General features: G+C 52.6%; 1 protein-coding gene across 6 annotated transcripts in view; it reads right to left on the reverse strand.

The window, feature by feature from the left end:
• MYO18A (myosin XVIIIA) overlaps window positions 1–17,864 on the reverse strand; it is a gene marked incomplete at both ends in the record, with an annotated part of 82,848 nt that overhangs the window by 41,140 nt on the left and 23,844 nt on the right. For 3 of the 6 annotated variants that reach the window (XM_084236993.1, XM_084236992.1, XM_084236990.1), the window contains 7 exons: window positions 106–169; window positions 944–1,044; window positions 1,635–1,777; window positions 2,033–2,246; window positions 2,587–2,763; window positions 2,883–2,989; window positions 3,195–3,282. In XM_084236993.1, the coding sequence (XP_084093119.1) occupies window positions 106–169; window positions 944–1,044; window positions 1,635–1,777; window positions 2,033–2,246; window positions 2,587–2,763; window positions 2,883–2,989; window positions 3,195–3,282 (894 nt within the window). Of the gene's footprint in view, window positions 1–105; window positions 170–943; window positions 1,045–1,634; window positions 1,778–2,032; window positions 2,247–2,586; window positions 2,764–2,882; window positions 2,990–3,194; window positions 3,283–5,169; window positions 5,314–17,864 lie in introns of all 6 variants that reach the window. The other 3 variants (XM_084236991.1, XM_084236989.1, XM_084236988.1) reach the window with 2 other exon arrangements.

Consider the following 17,864-nt stretch of genomic DNA (forward strand, 5'->3'; position numbering starts at 1 on the left):
GCTAGAACTGGGCTCCTGCTATTCCCATAGGGCATCCCAAGCCATTTAAGGCTTCTCCTACCCTCTAGGCCTGGGACTATCAACCCAATCCAACAGGCCCCTCACCTTGGCCAATGGCACAATTCCAAACACATTGTTTTCTGCCAAGTGGTTCAAGTGGAGCTCTGTCCTAGAGGTACAAATGAAGCATCAGTACAGTGTTTGGTGCCCATGGCAAGGTCATCTGCCTGCCAGGGTGAAGACAGACTCAGTTTCTAGACTCCAAGTTCTGTCAATCATGCCCTACTGGTAGGCCTTTCCTGATGAGCCTGGACACTTGGTCAGAGGACGAACCACTAGGACAGGTCACCAGAGATGCCCTGGAAGGGAGCTGGGAACCTGCCTGAAGGGCAAGTCCAGTCAGGTCAGAGACTGGCCTCAGTCACAAGAAGTGGAAAGGATAACACCCTACAACTGCTTGCTCAGCCTTATCATTTATCCTTTTTTTTCAGCAAACACAGATAGCAAGCCTGAAGGTCTGGTGGGGAGATCCTGGCAGAGGCAGCCAACATGGGGGCAGGGAGGGCCAGTTTGGAGGACACTAGAAAAGACTTAGGCTTTTAGCCCCAATGTGGGCTCAACATTCTAGCCCCATACAAGTCACTGACTACCTGAGAGGAAAGTGTGCTTTCCTCTCCAGACCAGGCTTCATGTGTAGAGAGATTCTGGCGAACCACAGAAGGGCCACCTGTACCTCTCAGATATACCTAGGCCCTGTGTCCAGGGCCAGGGAGCTTCTGCCAAGCACTTCCTCCTCTCATTTAGCTCACCATCCTCAAGGCCTATCTCAGAGCCTAGCACGTAGAGGCACACAATAAACAAACATTACAGGACGCCATCAAGCAGCAAGAGTCAGTGGGCTGAAGTTCAGAGAACCCTCCCTTTTCGTCCTGTACCATCTCACCTGAGGGTGCCATCCCCACAGGCCAGCAGGTAGTAGAAGACATTGAATGTGGCCTCACTGGCTGGACGTCGAGCCACACGTAGCTTCTCCAAAAGCATCGTCTGTGGCACAGCATGGAGGAAATGGGTAAGGAAGGCAGTGCCATTCAAGCTTCTCCCACCCCATACCAGAAAGAACCAGGTCCATGATGTTCTAGGCCCTGGGATGAAGCATCCGACTCTCAAGGTGTTCAAATATAGATCAGATCACCAGAGGCAAAGAGCTGAGCCAAGGGGAACAAGACAGACCTAGTTGGTGGTGAGGGGTCCTTACACTCTACCCAATCTCCAGAGTGTCTTTGGGGGAACTGGGCACTTTGTGGGGAGATATTTCATTTAGCATGGAAAGGAATTTGCCTTGGCTGCTCCTTAATTTACTGACAAGCCAGTCTTCCCTCAGTGAAGTCAGGCCAAGAAGCCCTGGGCTTCCTAGCAGTACGGCGAGGTCACCCCAAGGTTGGGCAGGAAGCTGAGCCCCACCCAGGGCAGGGACATGGGGCAGGACAGTGAAGGCTCAGGACAGAGCAGGCCAGCCCTGCCTGGGTCTATTTTGTTAGAGCAGAACCCCAGGGAAAATGAGGCACAGACGAGAGTTAGATTTCCAGGGCATGAAATAGATGGCCAGTCTTCGACTACCCCGAGTATCCCTTTACCTGAATGGAGGCTGAGGCCACCTGGCCAGTTTGGTCAAAGTCCAGGGAGAGGATCTGGGAGAAGCGGGTAGCATTGCCGTTCATGATGGTGGGGCTGTTCCCAAAGGCTTCCAGGAGGGTGTACAGAGCCTGCCACTTCTCCACTGCAGAATACAGGCCCAGGGGCCATCAGGAAGGCCAGGGGCAGCTCATTCCCCAGCCACAGGCTTCAGAGGCCCTGGCAGAATGGTCCAGTCCTTAGCTATTCCCCCAGAGCACAAAGGCTTAGTGTTACTCTGACTAAAACTGCCTGGGGCTGTGAGGGCACAGGGAGAAAAAGAGCTGGCACCTGGATAGGGTCTACATCCCCTCCCTCTCCCCACAGCCTGTTCTAGTTTTTCCGATTGTGCCTGTCTCACCAGAAAACACCTTGTTTCCACTGGTGCCCGCGATGGTAGCCAGGTACTGCACCATATGCTGGCAGCTGGTGGTCTTGCCACTGCCACTACTGCCCAAAAGGATGATAGACTGGTCCTGACGGCTCATCAGCATTGCCCTGTATGCAGTCTGGGCCACAGCATAGATGTGGGGTGCCATGTCCTCCCGCCGACACCCTTTGAACATGTGCATCACCTTGGGCAGGAGAAGGATGGAGGGAAAGGATAAGCTCTCAGCTGTTCCTACTTGGACAGTACTCATGCCAAGGTCCACATCTGTGGGTTTTTTACTCTAGGGGAGCCAAGGGATTCTGAGGCTAAGGCCAAGCATGGAAATGCAGATACTAGCCAAGTTCAGGCCTCTGTTAGAGGTTAAGGGGAGATCCCCCAGAGATTTGAATAGACTCCACTTCTCAAGGTCAACTGTAAGGGTGGACAAGAGCCTGGCGGGATACCAGGAGGAAGGATCAGGGTCAGGCAAGGTGAGGTGGGTAGTGGATCCATGAGGCAGCATGGTAACTCAGGAGGCATCGTACCTTCTCAGAGTACACAGCAGGGGCCCCACGGGGGCTGAGAACGAGCAGGCTGGGGCCAGCGTACGTGTGCAGCAGACTGGCACCATAGCGCTGGCGCAGTGTGTGCAGGACGCTGGACTCATTGAGGTACACCAAGGAGGCGAGATCTTCTAGACGGTCACAGGAGGGCACATTAGCCTGCATGGTAGGACAAGCGGGTGGGCACTGACGCAGCAGAACCTGTCTGCACTGCCAGCAGTGGAAAGGCTTGCCCTGCCCAGCCCACCTCCTATGCCCTCCCCCAGCCCCCTGCAAACCTTCTCTATGTCATCCTCGTCCACATCCAAGATGGCTCCGTCATGGTCTAGCTTCACACGCACCTTCCCCTCGGGCAAGCTGAGCTCTTCAGATTTGAGCTGACTGGCTGCAGAGCAGGGGCAGACAGTCAGATGTGGGCTGGGAAAACCTTTGCCAGCCTCTTTGGGCCCCTCATGGTGCTGCCTTCTTCTCCCACTGTATCTCCAGCCTCTGTTCTCCTCTGGGCCCTCCCTGGACCCAGAGGCACACCCACTGTGCAGCCCTGACCCCGAGAGGCCCTGAGTCTATACCCGGGACCTCTTCAGGCTTACCCAGTGAGAAGCCATCCTTATGGACCAGCCACACCTTTTCTGTCTCATACCATGCCTCCTCAGCTGTGATTTGCTCTTCTGTCTTCACCTATCGGAGGGAGGGGGAGAATAAATAGTCAGACTGTTCTGGAAAGCAGAAATAAGGACAGCGATGAGAGGGGGGAATTAATGGGGGAAGGTCTTCAAAAATAGCCACTGGGGTAGAGGGGGAGCTGGGTGACAGACACAGATCAGAGGACATTAGAGGAATCAGAGGAAGGAGGTGGGGTAGTCAGGAGTATTGTGGTCCTGAGGAGCCATGAGGACAGGGACAGATTAGGAACCATGTCAACCTCGAGGGTCTGGAGGTTCAGGGACACAGGGAGTGTGTGCCCAGGAAAGAAGTTCTATCTTCAGCTGCCCTCTTTCCCCCTTCACTGCAAAACCTGTATTGTCTGTATCCTGAGCTCACACCCAGCCTGGGCCATCGATACTGTGATTTTTCATGCCCAGCTTTTCATTTTATCCAACTGATTGGGCCTCCTTCAAGCTGAGAAAGGGCATTTCCTCAAGGAGAGAAGAGAAGTGTCTCCCAAGGATGTTGTAGTTCAAAATGACCGGTGGGTCTTGAGGCCTGGCCCTGGCCTTCCCCTTCAGAGGATGCTCTATCAGGCAGGGGGCAGTGACCAGATGCATGTGCTGGCCTCCCTGCTCCTGCTCCATGCCTCTTTCTGAGGTGGCAGGTGCCCAGACCTACATGGACATGCTAAGGGCATAAAGCAGCATGGCCAGAGATCTGGGGAGGTAGGTTGGGAGAGGTAGCACTGATCTGTCAAACAAGGGGAGAGACTTGCATGCCACATGGATGGACACAAGAATGGGTCTAAAGGGGTTGGGAGCCACTGGAGGCACTAGGTGGTCACCAATCAAAAAGAAGCATTCACAGGCACTGTAAGCTGCTGAACCGGAAGATTTGAGTGGGTAGAAATGGTGGCCAGGGTAGCTGGGCAAACAGGAGAGAGGGCCAAGCTCCCAGGGCCCATCAGGATCCTTTTGTTGCATGTGGGTGAAAGGGCAGCAGGGCCATGCAGTGACCCCCTGCCAGTGAGATGGTCACCCCAGTGGATGGAGAAACGCTCAGGTGAATCCCACCCCCATGATCTCTGAGGGGCCCCAGCTGTGGGGTACAACTAGTCTCTCAGGTTCCCAACCCTCATGAGACTTTGGGCCTGTGATATTTAACCCCTGGATGAAGGACTGGAAAGGATAAGAAAAGACAAGAAGAATATTCTCTGTCACGTTTCTTAGAGATGAGAGAAAAGAATCTGGGTGCTACTCCCATGTTGGATTTGGCTTTAGACAACTCCCTCTTGCTGGCTGACTGTCCTTCCCGGCTGCAGGTGAGAAGACAGGACTATACCAGTGGTTCTCACTTTGGCCATCACAAACTTGTGTGATCACCCTTCAAATAGGAGTATCACTATGGCAACAAACTATCATCACTTAAGTTTGTTAGGACACAGAAAAGGCCTGTTTTTACTATTTGAAAAGATATATCTTTACAAAGTTACTCCTTTTGTGAGGCAGGTAACACCTGGGCACGTTCTATAGGTCAGGTGTTTGAAATTGATGACAAACTCCTTTAGAACAGATGCAAAGAGGTGTTTCCCAAGTTGGCCAGCAGGTGGAGACAGAGAATGGCACATCCAGAGCTTGGGATTTGGGGTGCATGGGGAGGCAGAAGGACAGAAATTCTGCCTTTTTAACTTTCTCTACTAGGAACAAGTAGAAATAAAACACCTAAAACAAAACTCTGTGCAGGTCCTTAGGTTCCAGGGGCTAAGAACCATGTGCCACAGAAACAGGAGCTGTGACACTCAGACTGGACACTAGATACTCCCCAAGGACCTGACACAAAACTGCCCCATCTCCAAGTACTGGCACTGTCTCCTGGAGCTGGGTGGGGGTGGGAGCTGGAAGAGGAAAGAGGCCTTACATTCCAGCATGAGGCCCGAGCACAGACGCCAGCCCAGGTACAGGCCAAAGGGAATGGGTGGTCACCGTTGGAAGCGGAGGGCTCCTGAGGGGGGCAGGAGTACCCTACCTGGCTGTGGACAGGAGAGGCAGTCTCAGGGTCCAGCTACCAGCAGCAAGCAAAGAAAAGAGAGAGAAGAGGGGTGAAGACAAATAGACAACTTGTCCCCTTTAGCAGCACCCTGGGCCAAGTGGACAGGCACTCTCCAAGTGCCCGAGGTACAAGCAGGAAGTAAGAGGAGCTCAGCACCAGCACTGGGGAGTTGGGCTAGGCAGGAATTTTGCCCAGTCAAGGAGAGGCCAGACCAGGAAGGAGAGGCACAGTGTGGTGAAGAGACACTTGTCACCATCAGACTCCTCTGACGTAAGTCACTTCCTGTGACCCGGGCAGAAGTGTGCCACTTTGCCTCAGGCCCCGGTCTCTCCTGGGTCGATCATCTGGTGCATTCTGAATTAAACGCCTCTTCTGTTTGTCTGCCAGGCCAGGCTACCTTCCACACCCAGGACTCAGGGCCCTGTGGTTCCCTGGCCTTATCTTCAGGGCATTTTCCAGTGTAGCTCCCCTGTAGCCACCAGACACTGGCACAGAGTTGCCACTTGCCTCCAAACACCCAAGGATGCCACTTTCCATGCCAAGGCTGCCCTCCAGAGCTGACACCTCTCACAGAATGAGACCACCAAGTCTAGGGGCCCTTCAAACCTACACTGCACCACCCCCAGGCTGCACATTCCCCATGGCAAGGAGAAGGCCACCTCCCAAATGCCCAAAAGCCAAGGGGCTGGGCAGACCCTGAGGCCAGACTTGACCTTTCTGTCTCTGTCTTTTTACTTAAAGCCCTCAAAGGCCTTTCTGGAGAGGAAAGGGAATTAGCCAGGCCCTGACCTTGCCTGTTGGAAATGGACAAGTAATGAATAGCGCTTCCCCGCAATCTGGGTCTGAAGAGTCAAGCCATCAAAAATGGGGTGTCAGCTCCCTGCCTTGCCACCCACCAGGCCCGAGTACCAAGACATATCCTCCAAGGGGGACTGGTAGCCCAACAGACACAGGGCTCTGGACTCCGTGGAGGAACAGACTCTGGCAGAGCCTCCTTTCCTTTCTTCAAGTCCACAGGGCCTTCAGTCCATACACACACACACACACATGCGCACACACACACGCACACACGCACACACACACATGCATGCACGCACACACGCGCCATCCAGCCCATCAGGAAGAGGAATGTGAGGGAACCACACACGAGAGGTGGCATTACAGAAGCTGTGAAGATTCTCTCAAGACGCAGGTGTGCCTCCTCTGCGGGGCTCAGCCAGACCTCAGGGGCAGCTCCAGCCTAGAGGTTAAACCACTATTAGTCCTGGTTTGCAGAACAGTGGGAACTCAGCATGCCATGCTTCCAGCCAGTGGGGTCCGGTGGATAAATGGAGTAGGATCAGGGAGGCAAGCCAGGCACCAATTTGCATTTGTAAACTATCAAATGAGGAAAAAAGAACAGGTGCTTGGGAGTGCTGGGGTTATTTCTTCCTGCCATCATAACTCTTTCAGTACCAGGATGGCCCTGTACGCCACACACCCTTCTAGCCCCTGTCCTAGGTCCAGGTGGCAGGTGACTGAACTGCAGGTGAGGATGTGTCTTAGCCCACAACTTTATCCTGTAGGGGTTGCGGGGACAGGAAGCCAGAGGAGAAAGGTAGTCGCCACAGGAACAGGCATATGATACTCTGCCTCTTTACAGTTTCTTGTCAGGGACTGACGGTTCAACTCATGCCCTGCCCATCAGGCCAAAATGTCCCTGCTAACTCCTGTGTGCCAGGCACTGTCACCTCCCTGACTCAGAGAGGGCCAGGAAGATGGGGAAAGTTGCAGCCTGCTCCTCTCTGAGTTCTGCAAGACCAGGAAGAACAGAATGGGGACCAAGGTGGGTTCTAGAAACAAGGAGGGCCTCTAGGACCTGAGAAGATAAAACACACTTTCAAGCTGTGTCCTTCCTCGCCCCCCACCTATTCCCTTTTAGCTAGAAGGAGCACGCAGGCACACAGAGGAACAGTGTGGAAATCTGATGCCCCTCCCTACTCCATTTGGCCCAGAAAGGTCCATAAAATGGCGCCTCTTGAAGAGAACTATCCCCAATCCAAGGACCAGCTAAGCAAGTATCACCTTCCAAGGGAAGGATCTGGTCTGATGTCCTTGTCCTCCTCTCTCCTCTCAGCCTCCTGTCCCACCCAAAGGGCACCTTGTGGGCAGACAGGGCCCCAGGATCAAAGGCCGTCACTGTGCCCATTTGTCACCCAGGCTTGGGGCTCCTCATGAGTCCTACTGCCAGAGGGGATGTGCTGGCTAGGCCTGAGGAAGGCAGTGATGGCAAGGGTGGTATCAGTGGCTACTGTTATTGGCACTGCTAGCAATGCCAACATCTGTGGAGAACCCATTACTCCAGGGCCTGGGCTTGGGGCATGCATTACCCCTATAGTTGCATGCTCACCCCAATCCTTCAAAGCAGGTAGCATCCTTTACTTGTAATCCTCAAATCCAAAAAGCCCTCCAAAACAAAACTTCCTTTCTTAACTATTTTGGTGGCAAAACCTGTTTATACTCTGTGCCCCCTGCAGCAAGAACATTCGTAGATTTTGCTGTGGAAATATTAATGTTTGGTTATGGATTGCTGCACATTATGTATACTGTATGACACTAAAATACAAAAACTGACTTCCAAAATACTTTCCCAAGGGCTTTAAACAAGGAACTTTACACTTAAGTTATCCCCACTTACATGAAGGCACAGAGATGGGACCTCACTAGGATGCCACAGGGGTGAGTGACTGGGGAGGCGAACACAGCCACCTGACTTTGGAAAACACTGTCTTTCTGCCCAAGCGCTGATCTGCTAAGACCCTGATCCTGACTTGGGACCTGAGGCCTCAAGCTGACACTGTGTATCTGGGACCAGGGCCTGATGCCCACACGAGTGTGGAAGAACAGCAGCATGCTGGTTAGCAGGGTCCAGCCCAGAACTCAGGCCCCCACGGGATCCGGCATTTACTTAAGGAAAGCCATGCAGCCCCAGCCCTGGGGCCAGCCTCAGTTATGCCGCCGTGTGGAGGTCTGGGGAAGCTGGCTGGCTGCAAGGGCTATCAGGGGCCCGGGAGGTTAGTCACACACTCGAGTACCTCCGGCTGCACGTCAGGGGCTGGTGACTTGGACTGCTGCAATCCAGTAAGGTTTGACTTCACACCAAGGGAGCCCGAGTCCGCCGGCTCTTCTGGTGGGGCTAGGGAAGACTGCTTCTCTGGGCTTTCAGGCTTGCTCGGGGAGCCTGGTTTCCCTGAGGAGACAGGCTCCTGACTGGAGGGCTTCTCCCCCTTCCCAAGAGGCTGCTTGCCTCGGGACTTGTGGTCCTTGCCTCTGCCCCGAGACATCAGGCTCCGCAGGCCCACAGAGAGCTCATCCTTGGCTGCCTCCTTCTTTGCTTCAGCCTTAGGTGAAGCAGGAGGAGGTGGAGGGGGTGGTGGCTTAGGACCAGGAGCTGCTTTTTCTCCTTTCTTGCCTCGAACTGGCTGCTCAGGGGTTTGGACCCCCTTGCTTGGAGGTTCCTTGATGTTCCCAGGCTCCTCGCCTGGCAGCACCTTGTTCACCACCTTCCTCACTGCATTTGCCACTTTCTTCCGTGATAGGCCTGGGGCCTCCTCACCTGGGCCTGGTGCTGAGACAGCCCCCAAACCGTTCATGGCAAGTGTGGGTGTAGGGCTCTTGGCTCTCTGGGGAGTCTCTGAGGGTACAGGGCTGGTGGGAGGCTGAGGACTCCTAGAAGGGTCACTGTCGTCCTTTGAGCTGCCCTCTGGCTGCAGTCACACAAATACAGACAGGGAATTAGCATCAACTACCCACCCGCAGAGGAAGTAAAAGGTGTGACCTTCCATTCATCCGTTTTTTTGTCAAACACATAGCTCCAAGGGGCTTTCATCTCCCAGACAGGAAAACTGCACTAGAGAGGCTGGCCTTTCTCTCCCTCAAAGCATAAGCAGGTACTATTGTCACCTGCGATCTAGCCCCAGGCTTAGCATGCAGCTGTATGATGCCTAGGGGCGCCTGAACACCCAGAGTTCCTGGTTTTCTGTCAGGGCCGTAACCCAGGCAATCCCACTCCTCATAGTTGGAACAAGCAGAATGGAGGCTAGAGAGGTCCAGCCACCAATTCCTACCATCAATCCTAAGTCTAACTCCAGGTTTTCTGCCTATGTGGTCTCTGGTCCTTCTATCACCCAATTATCTGGGCAGTTAGACCCAGGGACTGCTCAACTCCATGAAAACAATAGTCAGGGAGCAATTCCTGGCCCCAAAACAAGTCTCCTCTCTGCCTGCAGTCATCATCTACCCTTCACCCACACTCTCAAGGCTGCAGAAAACCAGTGATGGCCCAGGAAGCTTCTACCCCTGCTTGCTTTCTGGCAGTTTCTTTGCAGTTTTCCTCCTGCAAATCTCTCAAGGGCCAGAGACTTCTTAGCTCCTAGTGTTTGCATGTGGAATAATGTGAGGAAGATATGGTAGCTGCCCACAAAGAGTTAAGCACTCAAGTGGCACAGCTCTGCTCTGCCCTAGAGTTGGGGCCCTGGCTCAGTCAGCCAGTGGTACCTCTCAGCCTTCAGGCACCCAGGAGCCAATGGGTGTGTACTGGCATTCTGCAGGCATGCTGGTAGGCCCATCCTACCCCCACCCCTGACAGTGGTCCCAAAACACCTGGCCACTGAGAAGGCCAGGCGGGCTAATGGCAGGGCAGTTTCATGAAGAGCCAGCCATATAGCCTGGGGGGAGCAAGGTCAACCTGAAGGCTCCTTATTGGTCAGGCAAAGCCCCGTCATTAAGGAGCTGTGCTTGAGGCTGCATTCCCCAAAACAATGACCTCCAGAGCATACCTGGGCAGTGGGTTCTGTGAGGGGCTGGTCATCATCTCTGCTTGTGTGTGGGAGGAAGCCCGCAGAGTGGGCAGGCCTCTGGCTGCCACCTGGAGAAGTTGTCCCATAAGCAGAATGAGCCAAGCAGCATCAGCTGCCGGGTGGCCCTGCTGGGGGCAGCAGGTGAGGGGGGCCCTCAAAGGTGGCTTCTCCTCAACATTTTGGACTAAGAATGCTATGGCATGCCAGGGCACTAGGAGCTGGCTGGTTCCATGGCTGCTGGGTCTTGCTTCCTTCTCTCCCTCTGGCTTTCTGCCCATACCTCCTGACTGAAGACAATGATTATGATGATGATGATGACAGCAACTTATACAATGCTTGTCATGTGCCAGGCAGCCTTCTGAGCACTGTTAATGTGATCCTCACAAAAAACCTTGGCCTACTCCAAGGCCCCACCCTCACATATCCCAAAAGTTTGAAATCACAGGCTAGCCTTTCAGAATTGCTTATAGATCATATGGAAGTCAAAATGCCTGGCTAACTGAATCTCCAGCCAAGAAAGTAGGGGAGCCAGAACAGGGCAATGAAGCATGGATCTGGTTTATGATCCGGCTCTGCCCCAGAGACCTGGGCACGCCCACACCAACAACAGCTCTCTCCCAACTGCTCATCTCCAGGCCTGGCTTTTCTGAAACTGTCTTTCTTCTCCCTCTCTTGCCTTAACAGAGTCCAACTCTGTTCAGTGTCTCTGTTCTATGGAAGAATGTCCTGGTGGGGCGCTGGGGGCACCGGGCAACTGGAGCCTGCCTCCAGGTCACCCGCACCCAGCAGCTGACAGGGCCTTGGGAAGAGGCGGCAGCAGCTGCAGTAAAATCCCTCCCTGGCCCTGTCTTGTGCCACTGAGAGCAGGAAGAAGAGTCCCAACAGCTGAGCGCTCATTTGGTGCTCCCTGATCTAAGAGTTTGCCCACCTAAGTCCCTCCAGGCCCCAAGAGTTCAGGAAACCTGAACTCAAGGTAGGAACCAAAGGGGTGGGATAGAGAGAGGAGTTAGGGAAGGTCCCCAAGGCACCTTGGCACCCCATCTCCTTCATACCCCAGAGGTTGCCATCACGCATGCTGCACTTCCTGCTCCTTTACTGGCTTCCCCTCACCCCAAATAGGAAGGGGCATCCTGCTGTGCCACCTGCTCCTGTAGACCTGCCCCTAGATTAGGCCAGGATTGATGGACAACCCACTCACACACACTCACACTCACACAGGAGTCTCCAAGAAGCACTTACAGCCCCTTCCTCCTTGCCAGGAGGGCCTGGCTTCGGCACAGTTTTGTCCTCCTCTTTAACCTGAAGGAGCAGACATAGAAGTTACTGGAAGGTCAGGGCTAGGACACCCAGCACAAAAGAAAACACCCAAGGGGCCTCTCTCTCCTGAGGAGGCAAAGTTCCCAAGTGTTCAGGGACATTGGGGATCTAAACCTGCATACCCAATGTCCTATCCTGGGGTCAAAACTGCCAGTGACAACTTTAAGAATGAAGTCTCGGAGGCAGTGAAAGCCAGGCTCCCTGGCCCTTAGGGACCAGCCACTTGGCCCACTGGGGCAGTCTAAAGAGGTCACTCATGAGAACAATAGCAGGGCCTTGCTTACAGAATGGATAGAAGGATCCAGCTAATTCAACTCATGCTAAACTACAAGAGTCATTCTCAGCTCAGCAGATCTGAACAAGAGTCCCCTGACTGTCTGAGGAGGAGGGAATAACCCTAGTGTGGAGGGCCTTAGGGGCAGCAGAACTCAGTGTAGGGTAAATGGGTGGCCCCTATTAGGCTGGCTCTAGGTTCCACAGGATTTCTCCCAAGTGCCTTCCCAATCAGCTGAGCCCTGGCTGGAGGCAGGAATTGGGGCAGAGGCAGAGATTCAGGAAGTCAGATATTTTCCCAACCTCAGATCCACAAAACTGCCAACCAGACAGCTAAAGGAGGGAACCCTAAAGTTAGGGGCAGGGTGTGGAGGAAGGAAAGATGCCTGAGCTCTGGCTGCTCTGGCCAGGGGTCTATGCTGTGGCTCAGGAGCTGGCTGACCTGAATCAGAGGAGGAGGAGCAGAGTCGGGGGGCAAACAGCAGATATAGTGTGCCTGAAAACAGGCAGACAACGTGGAAGCTCTGGTTCTTTCAGTTCAGAGACTGGCTCAGGGAAGACACAGGGCGGCCAGGCGTCTAGTCTGGGAAAGCCTTCTCCCTGCCCCCTCAGTAGCATCCTCCCTCCAAATGCCCAGGAAAGTCCTTGTGGGTTTCATTTCTCTTCTTTCCCCAGTCACTCAGGACGACTGTTCTATTACCAACCCTACCCCATCCTCAACTCAGCATGTCTTCCTTTCCTGCACAATGGGGGTAGCAGCACAGGAAGGTGTCCTTGATTCCTAATAGAAAAGATCCTTAGAGACATGTCCAGAATCATTTTAATTATCCACGTGGGGTCCATGGCTCGTTTGGAGCTCTAATTAGCCGTGCCTGGGACACTGGCCAGCAAGATGGCCTTTTAGTTTTAAAGCTGCATCTTGCCCATAGAGCTATTTCATTGGGCTCAAACTTCAAAGTCAGTTCATGCTACCACAGACAGAGCAAAAGTGACAATGATTCAACAGAGCGGACTCTACTACTTTAGAAATTGCAGTTGAAGCAGCAAAAGGCAAGGGAGGGGGTGTTGGGAAGGGGATGGAGAGGAGTGGCAGAATCTAGTCTATGCCTGCTGCCCCCCCCCCACAATACCCATCACCCCCCCCACCCCAAGATCACACCATGCATTAGCTCTCAGGCTACGGGTTAGAGGGACAGCAAGTGTTCACAACCCACACAGACACACTCGATACGACACGCAGTGCTGTTAGCTCAGGTTCAAGGATGGCCCGGATTCCAAGTCCACTCTGAGTCCTTCACCAGCTCCAAATCTGTCCTCCCTCCAGTGGCTCAAGTTTGGTACCCCAAGCATCTCATCCATGTAGTGAGGCACTGGGGGAAACAATGGCTGTCCCCCGAAATCCTGGGACACTCAGCTCAGCTCTGAGCTCAGTTCTGGATTTAGCCTCAGGCTGACTCATTGCTCCTTCCCCCGCCCAAAGGACTCTGTCAGTTGTAGGTCACGGCCCAGCTGGGACTGTGCACAGCACAAAGGCACTCCCAGGTCTGCAGCCTGAATCACCCTCTGGACCTAAGAAGCCAACTGGCCTGACTCCCTCCTCTTGGCTCCTTCTCCTCCTATGCACCACAGCCCCCTGACTCCAGAGGCCTCAGAGCCAAAGCCGTTCCATTCTACAGCAGTCCGTGTTCCCAGGTGTGACTCAGTAGCAGGAGTATGGGAAGGGTGTGGAGGGGTTAACCTAGAGGGGCACCAGTGGGACAAATGCAGCTCAGCTTCCAGAGCTGGAGCTCAGGGGAGGAGCATGACTTAGCGCAGGAGCCCATCCATCTAGAGTGGCCCAGCCCCCTGGTCAGTTCTCCCCAGCCCCAAATCACACACAAGCCCCGACCCAACTCTGACTTCCAAAGCTCCCTCTTTCACAAGCCAGTCTCCTGCCTGCACACACCATGCCAAAGCACCTAGGAAAAGCACAAGGTTTTGAAATCCAACTTTCCTTTTGCTCCCAAAAGGCAAACCTTGATGAAAAGGCCATGGTGCCAAGAGCAGCCTGTACCCTGGGTCGGAGAAGTGGGGGCAGGGTCTCTCAGGGACTCGAGTCTTCCTACAGGCCAGGACCTGCTGGGATAAACACTGTGGGCAACAAAAGGGAAAGGAGGGATGGAGAGGAGGAGGAAGAGGATTACAAAACTCAAAAGGCCAAGGAAAGTAAGGGGTAAAATATTCTAGGAAAGAGAAGGCAAAGTGGGGTACTGAATATACTCAGCCCACCTACCCTTGGAAGCTCTGTGCCCTTGAATAAGCCACTTCACCTGTCTGAGCCTCTTTGGAGAATTAGGCAGTGAGCTGGTCTAGATAAGTGGCAAAGTCCTTTCCGGGCCTGGCACTCTAGCAGAGTAGGCCAAGTGGGGAGAGATGCTCAAGCCCTTAATACTGTAAACCAAAGTTGAAGGCCTGAGACCTGGAAGGGCATTACAGAAGCTGCTCCTGGCCCCTGGCCACCTTGCCTGCTACCTGCAACACACCATTAGAGGCAAGAGGCTTGGGGCATGATAAAGCTGCCCCATCCATGGATTAGAAACCAGAGCTGGTCCTCTTGAAAATCAACTGGTAGAATCTGTCTCAGTCCAGGGAGCAGCTTCATCCAAAGAATCCATTCAAGTCAGTGGAGTTTAAGAACAGGTTTATTGTTATTACTGCTTAAATGAATTATCGGGGAAAATTAGAGAACTGTTCACTTTCAATTATTTTTATATGCTTTCTTGACATCTCTATTTTATTATCCAATTCATATATCAGCGGCTTTAAGTTGGTTTATGTAATGAGCTCATTTGCTCTTTGATTTCCTGCTCAAGTTTTCCTACTAGTCCAGGGAGGCGCCATCTACCCCAGGTTGTGGGGACACTAGGCCAGCTATACTGGGGGTGTTCCTCTGTACCAGCTCTTCCTTATGAGTATCTCTCTGAACATGCTCTCCTGGCCAGAGGAAACCCTCTGTGATTTTGTGCAGCAGAATTGTCTGGATATTTCTCCTCACTTCTTTATCAGAGGATCTTAACTATGATTTGCTTAAGATCAAAAACAATCCATCTTTATCCAATACTGAACAGGGAAGGAACTCAGCCCCAAAGAATGAGGCAACATCTCTGCTACAGACAGCCCCCCCCCCCCCCCCCCCCAGAGCTGGGAACTGAAGGCTCCGTGGGGCAAGAGTGCTCAGGAGCCAAGGCCTCTCTTCCCTGACCTGTTCCCTTTCTAGTGAGATGGGCCCTATAAAAGTATTTAACATTTACTTTCAAATACAAATCTTACAACAGCTACACTGTATTGGAATTACTATTATTCCCATTTTGCTGATAAGGAAAGAGATTAAGTCACAAAACTGATAAGTGATGGAGCTGAGGTTTGAACCCAAGTCTCTGACTCAAAGCCTATGCTTAGAGGCTCACCTTTTCTGCTGAGTGAGGCAGGGCCAGAGGGGCTGAGTCATCCTTAATAGTCTAACTCTGGTTAATATTCTGTATCAGCGTTGAGGTTCAAGAGATCTGGTCAAGCCAAAGCAAAATTGATAGTGTGGTGTTTACCAGTGCTCAAGGGCCCAAACTGAATTCCTAAGGGAGCCCTCACCACAGTCATGCTACTCTCTGAGGTGCTGACCATCTCCTTCCTCTCTGGCACTTCTTGTCTCTTCTTTTGGGGGGAGAGAAGAGAACAACACTCACTGACTACTTACTGAGAGACAGCACAGTGGTAGGTACTGCACACTGTCTCCTCATTTAATTCTCACAACAATCCACCTTGTAGTAAGGAAATCCAGAGGGTACCTTGCTGAGGCCCCCACAGCTAATAAATGGCAGAGCCAGGACTCACAGCCAGGACAGAGCTTCACGAGTTGTTAGTGTGTCTATCAAGTTCCTGTGGGGGGTGGGGGGCACTCTAGCCTCCCCGTCATACTGTCAGCATGGGATAAATGTTTGCTGCATGGCAGTACTGGAATGGGGGTTCTTCACACAATCTCTTATTCCCATCTGGTTTCTTCCCCTAATTGTAAACTGCAGAGAATAACACTTGCCCATCCTAATTCCCAGGATGTGGGAGAAACTAGAGAGGTATAATCTCTAAATTTAGCCACAATAAATAGATAGAAAACTCAACGTCCTGGGATTGAGGTGAGGTCAGGGACAGTTTGAAACTGCTTAGTAGTTCTTTGTAAAGCAATAATGGCCATAAAAAGCATCATCTTCTGGCCTACTCAACCAATCTTCAGGAATGTATGGCCAATAAGGTGACTTAAAGAAGAGAAAGAAAAAACCCACAAATCTATGCCAAGACTGTTACAGATGCACTTGGTATAACAACCCCACATTGGAAACAACCCAAATGTCTAGAGTTGGGAAAAGGTTAGGTAAACTGTGGCTCTTCTGTAGGATGCACGGTTATACTGCCGGTTCAACTAACAAATAGGTAGACAATGTAACCACATGGAAAATGCCACATAAAATGACATTTAAAAAAACAACAACTAGAACCTCAACAGTATGCAAAACAGTGATCATAATAACTTTGCATGAATTAGACACAATAGAGACACTCGCTACTTATTTTGTTATGTCTTTGTTACTTACTATTTATTTTTATTGTAAAGGGGGCTAAATAGTCAATAAAAAAGAAAAAGCAGAGGAGATAATAGCTAAAAACATTTGTTCTCAAAAAGGAGAAATCAAAAAATGTACTGAGGGATCCATCTATGCTCAGCCTGGAAAAGGTTTCCAGCCCTCAGGGGTTGGGCCAGGCTGGAGGACCATCTGCCTTCAACTACCATGTTTGTGCCCCTTGTGGGGCACAAAAAATGGGGGCACAAATGCCCCCAGGAGAATCATTTCACCCAGAAGCAGCCCCTCAGGCATGGAATGCCCCTGGGGGCCCAAGTGTCCAGGCTAGAGGTCCGCACATGGTGAGGAGGGCAGCAGGTACCCCAAGAGAGAGGCCTAGGGGAAGAAAAGATGCCATCACCTGTGGCCAGGGGAACTTGGCAGCCTCTCCCCTCTACCAACACTCATGCACACTCAGGCTTGGAGTTGTGATGAGAGAGGCATCTTCCTCTCCTCTTCCTGTTCTGAGGGTGGTGAGCAGGTGACCCCTCCTGCCAGTCCCAAACAAGCACTAAATTATCTAAATAGGCTGAGGGTGGGGGGAAGAGGGATAACAGGGAAGGGAAGAAGTAACAGTAACAATAGTAAAAACACTGTGCTGAATCCTTTACAGACATCCTCTAATTTAATCCTCACACTACTTCTTTGAAAAAGATGCTAGTATGATTCTTATTTTACAAATGAGCAAATGGAGGCTCAGAAGTGACTTGCCCAGGGTCTCACAGCAGCAAGTAGGACTTGCATCCAGATCTGTCCTCTAGCAAGAACCTCCAAGGCTCAGTTTAAGGGATGGAGGTGAGAGCCCAACCCTCCTACCTCCCGTCCTCCACCCCCCCTTCACCTCCACTGCTGCTCTTCCATGACATCACCTACTAGAACAGCAACTGAGGTAGAAAGCAGGCGTGTCACTCCACCTATGACCTGAACAAGCTTTACACACAACTGTTAGAGAGGAAAGAGAGTTGTGCAGGGAATGACCTGAACACCACGCTGCCAGCTCAAGGAGGAGGAAGAGCTTGGCAGGGACTCCCTGATTGCTCTGGTTCAGTCTCCAGTGGGAGCCCTCCCCCAACCCAGGGCGGAACAGAAAGCAACCGCCCGCTCTGAGCAGCCATCACTGCCCTGAGGAGGAAGCAGGTGCACTGGAATGGCTTCCTGCTGCCACCGCACTTGCAGAAGGGCAGGGTTTCCCCCTCCAATGGCTGGACCTGCTCTTCTCCGGGGACACTCATTTTGCCGTCTCCCTGGCCATCTTGTACAAATCCCAGAGTGGGGCGGAGGGGACAGGAAGCACCCAGCTCTCGGGTAAGGCCCCACCCTGAGAAGCACCCAGCTCTCTCTGGCCCCACCCCATCCTGCTCACACACACCTCGACACTGGTGCTAGTTTTATGGCTGGGGTGGGGCAGTCCTTGGGCACGGCGATACAAATGCTCATGGGTACATCTCAGGCTCCTGACACACCTCCACACCAGGCCAGTCCACAC

The sequence above is a fragment of the Talpa europaea genome (assembly GCF_964194135.1).
Source record: "Talpa europaea genome assembly, chromosome: 7".
Lineage (NCBI taxonomy): Eukaryota > Metazoa > Chordata > Mammalia > Eulipotyphla > Talpidae > Talpa > Talpa europaea.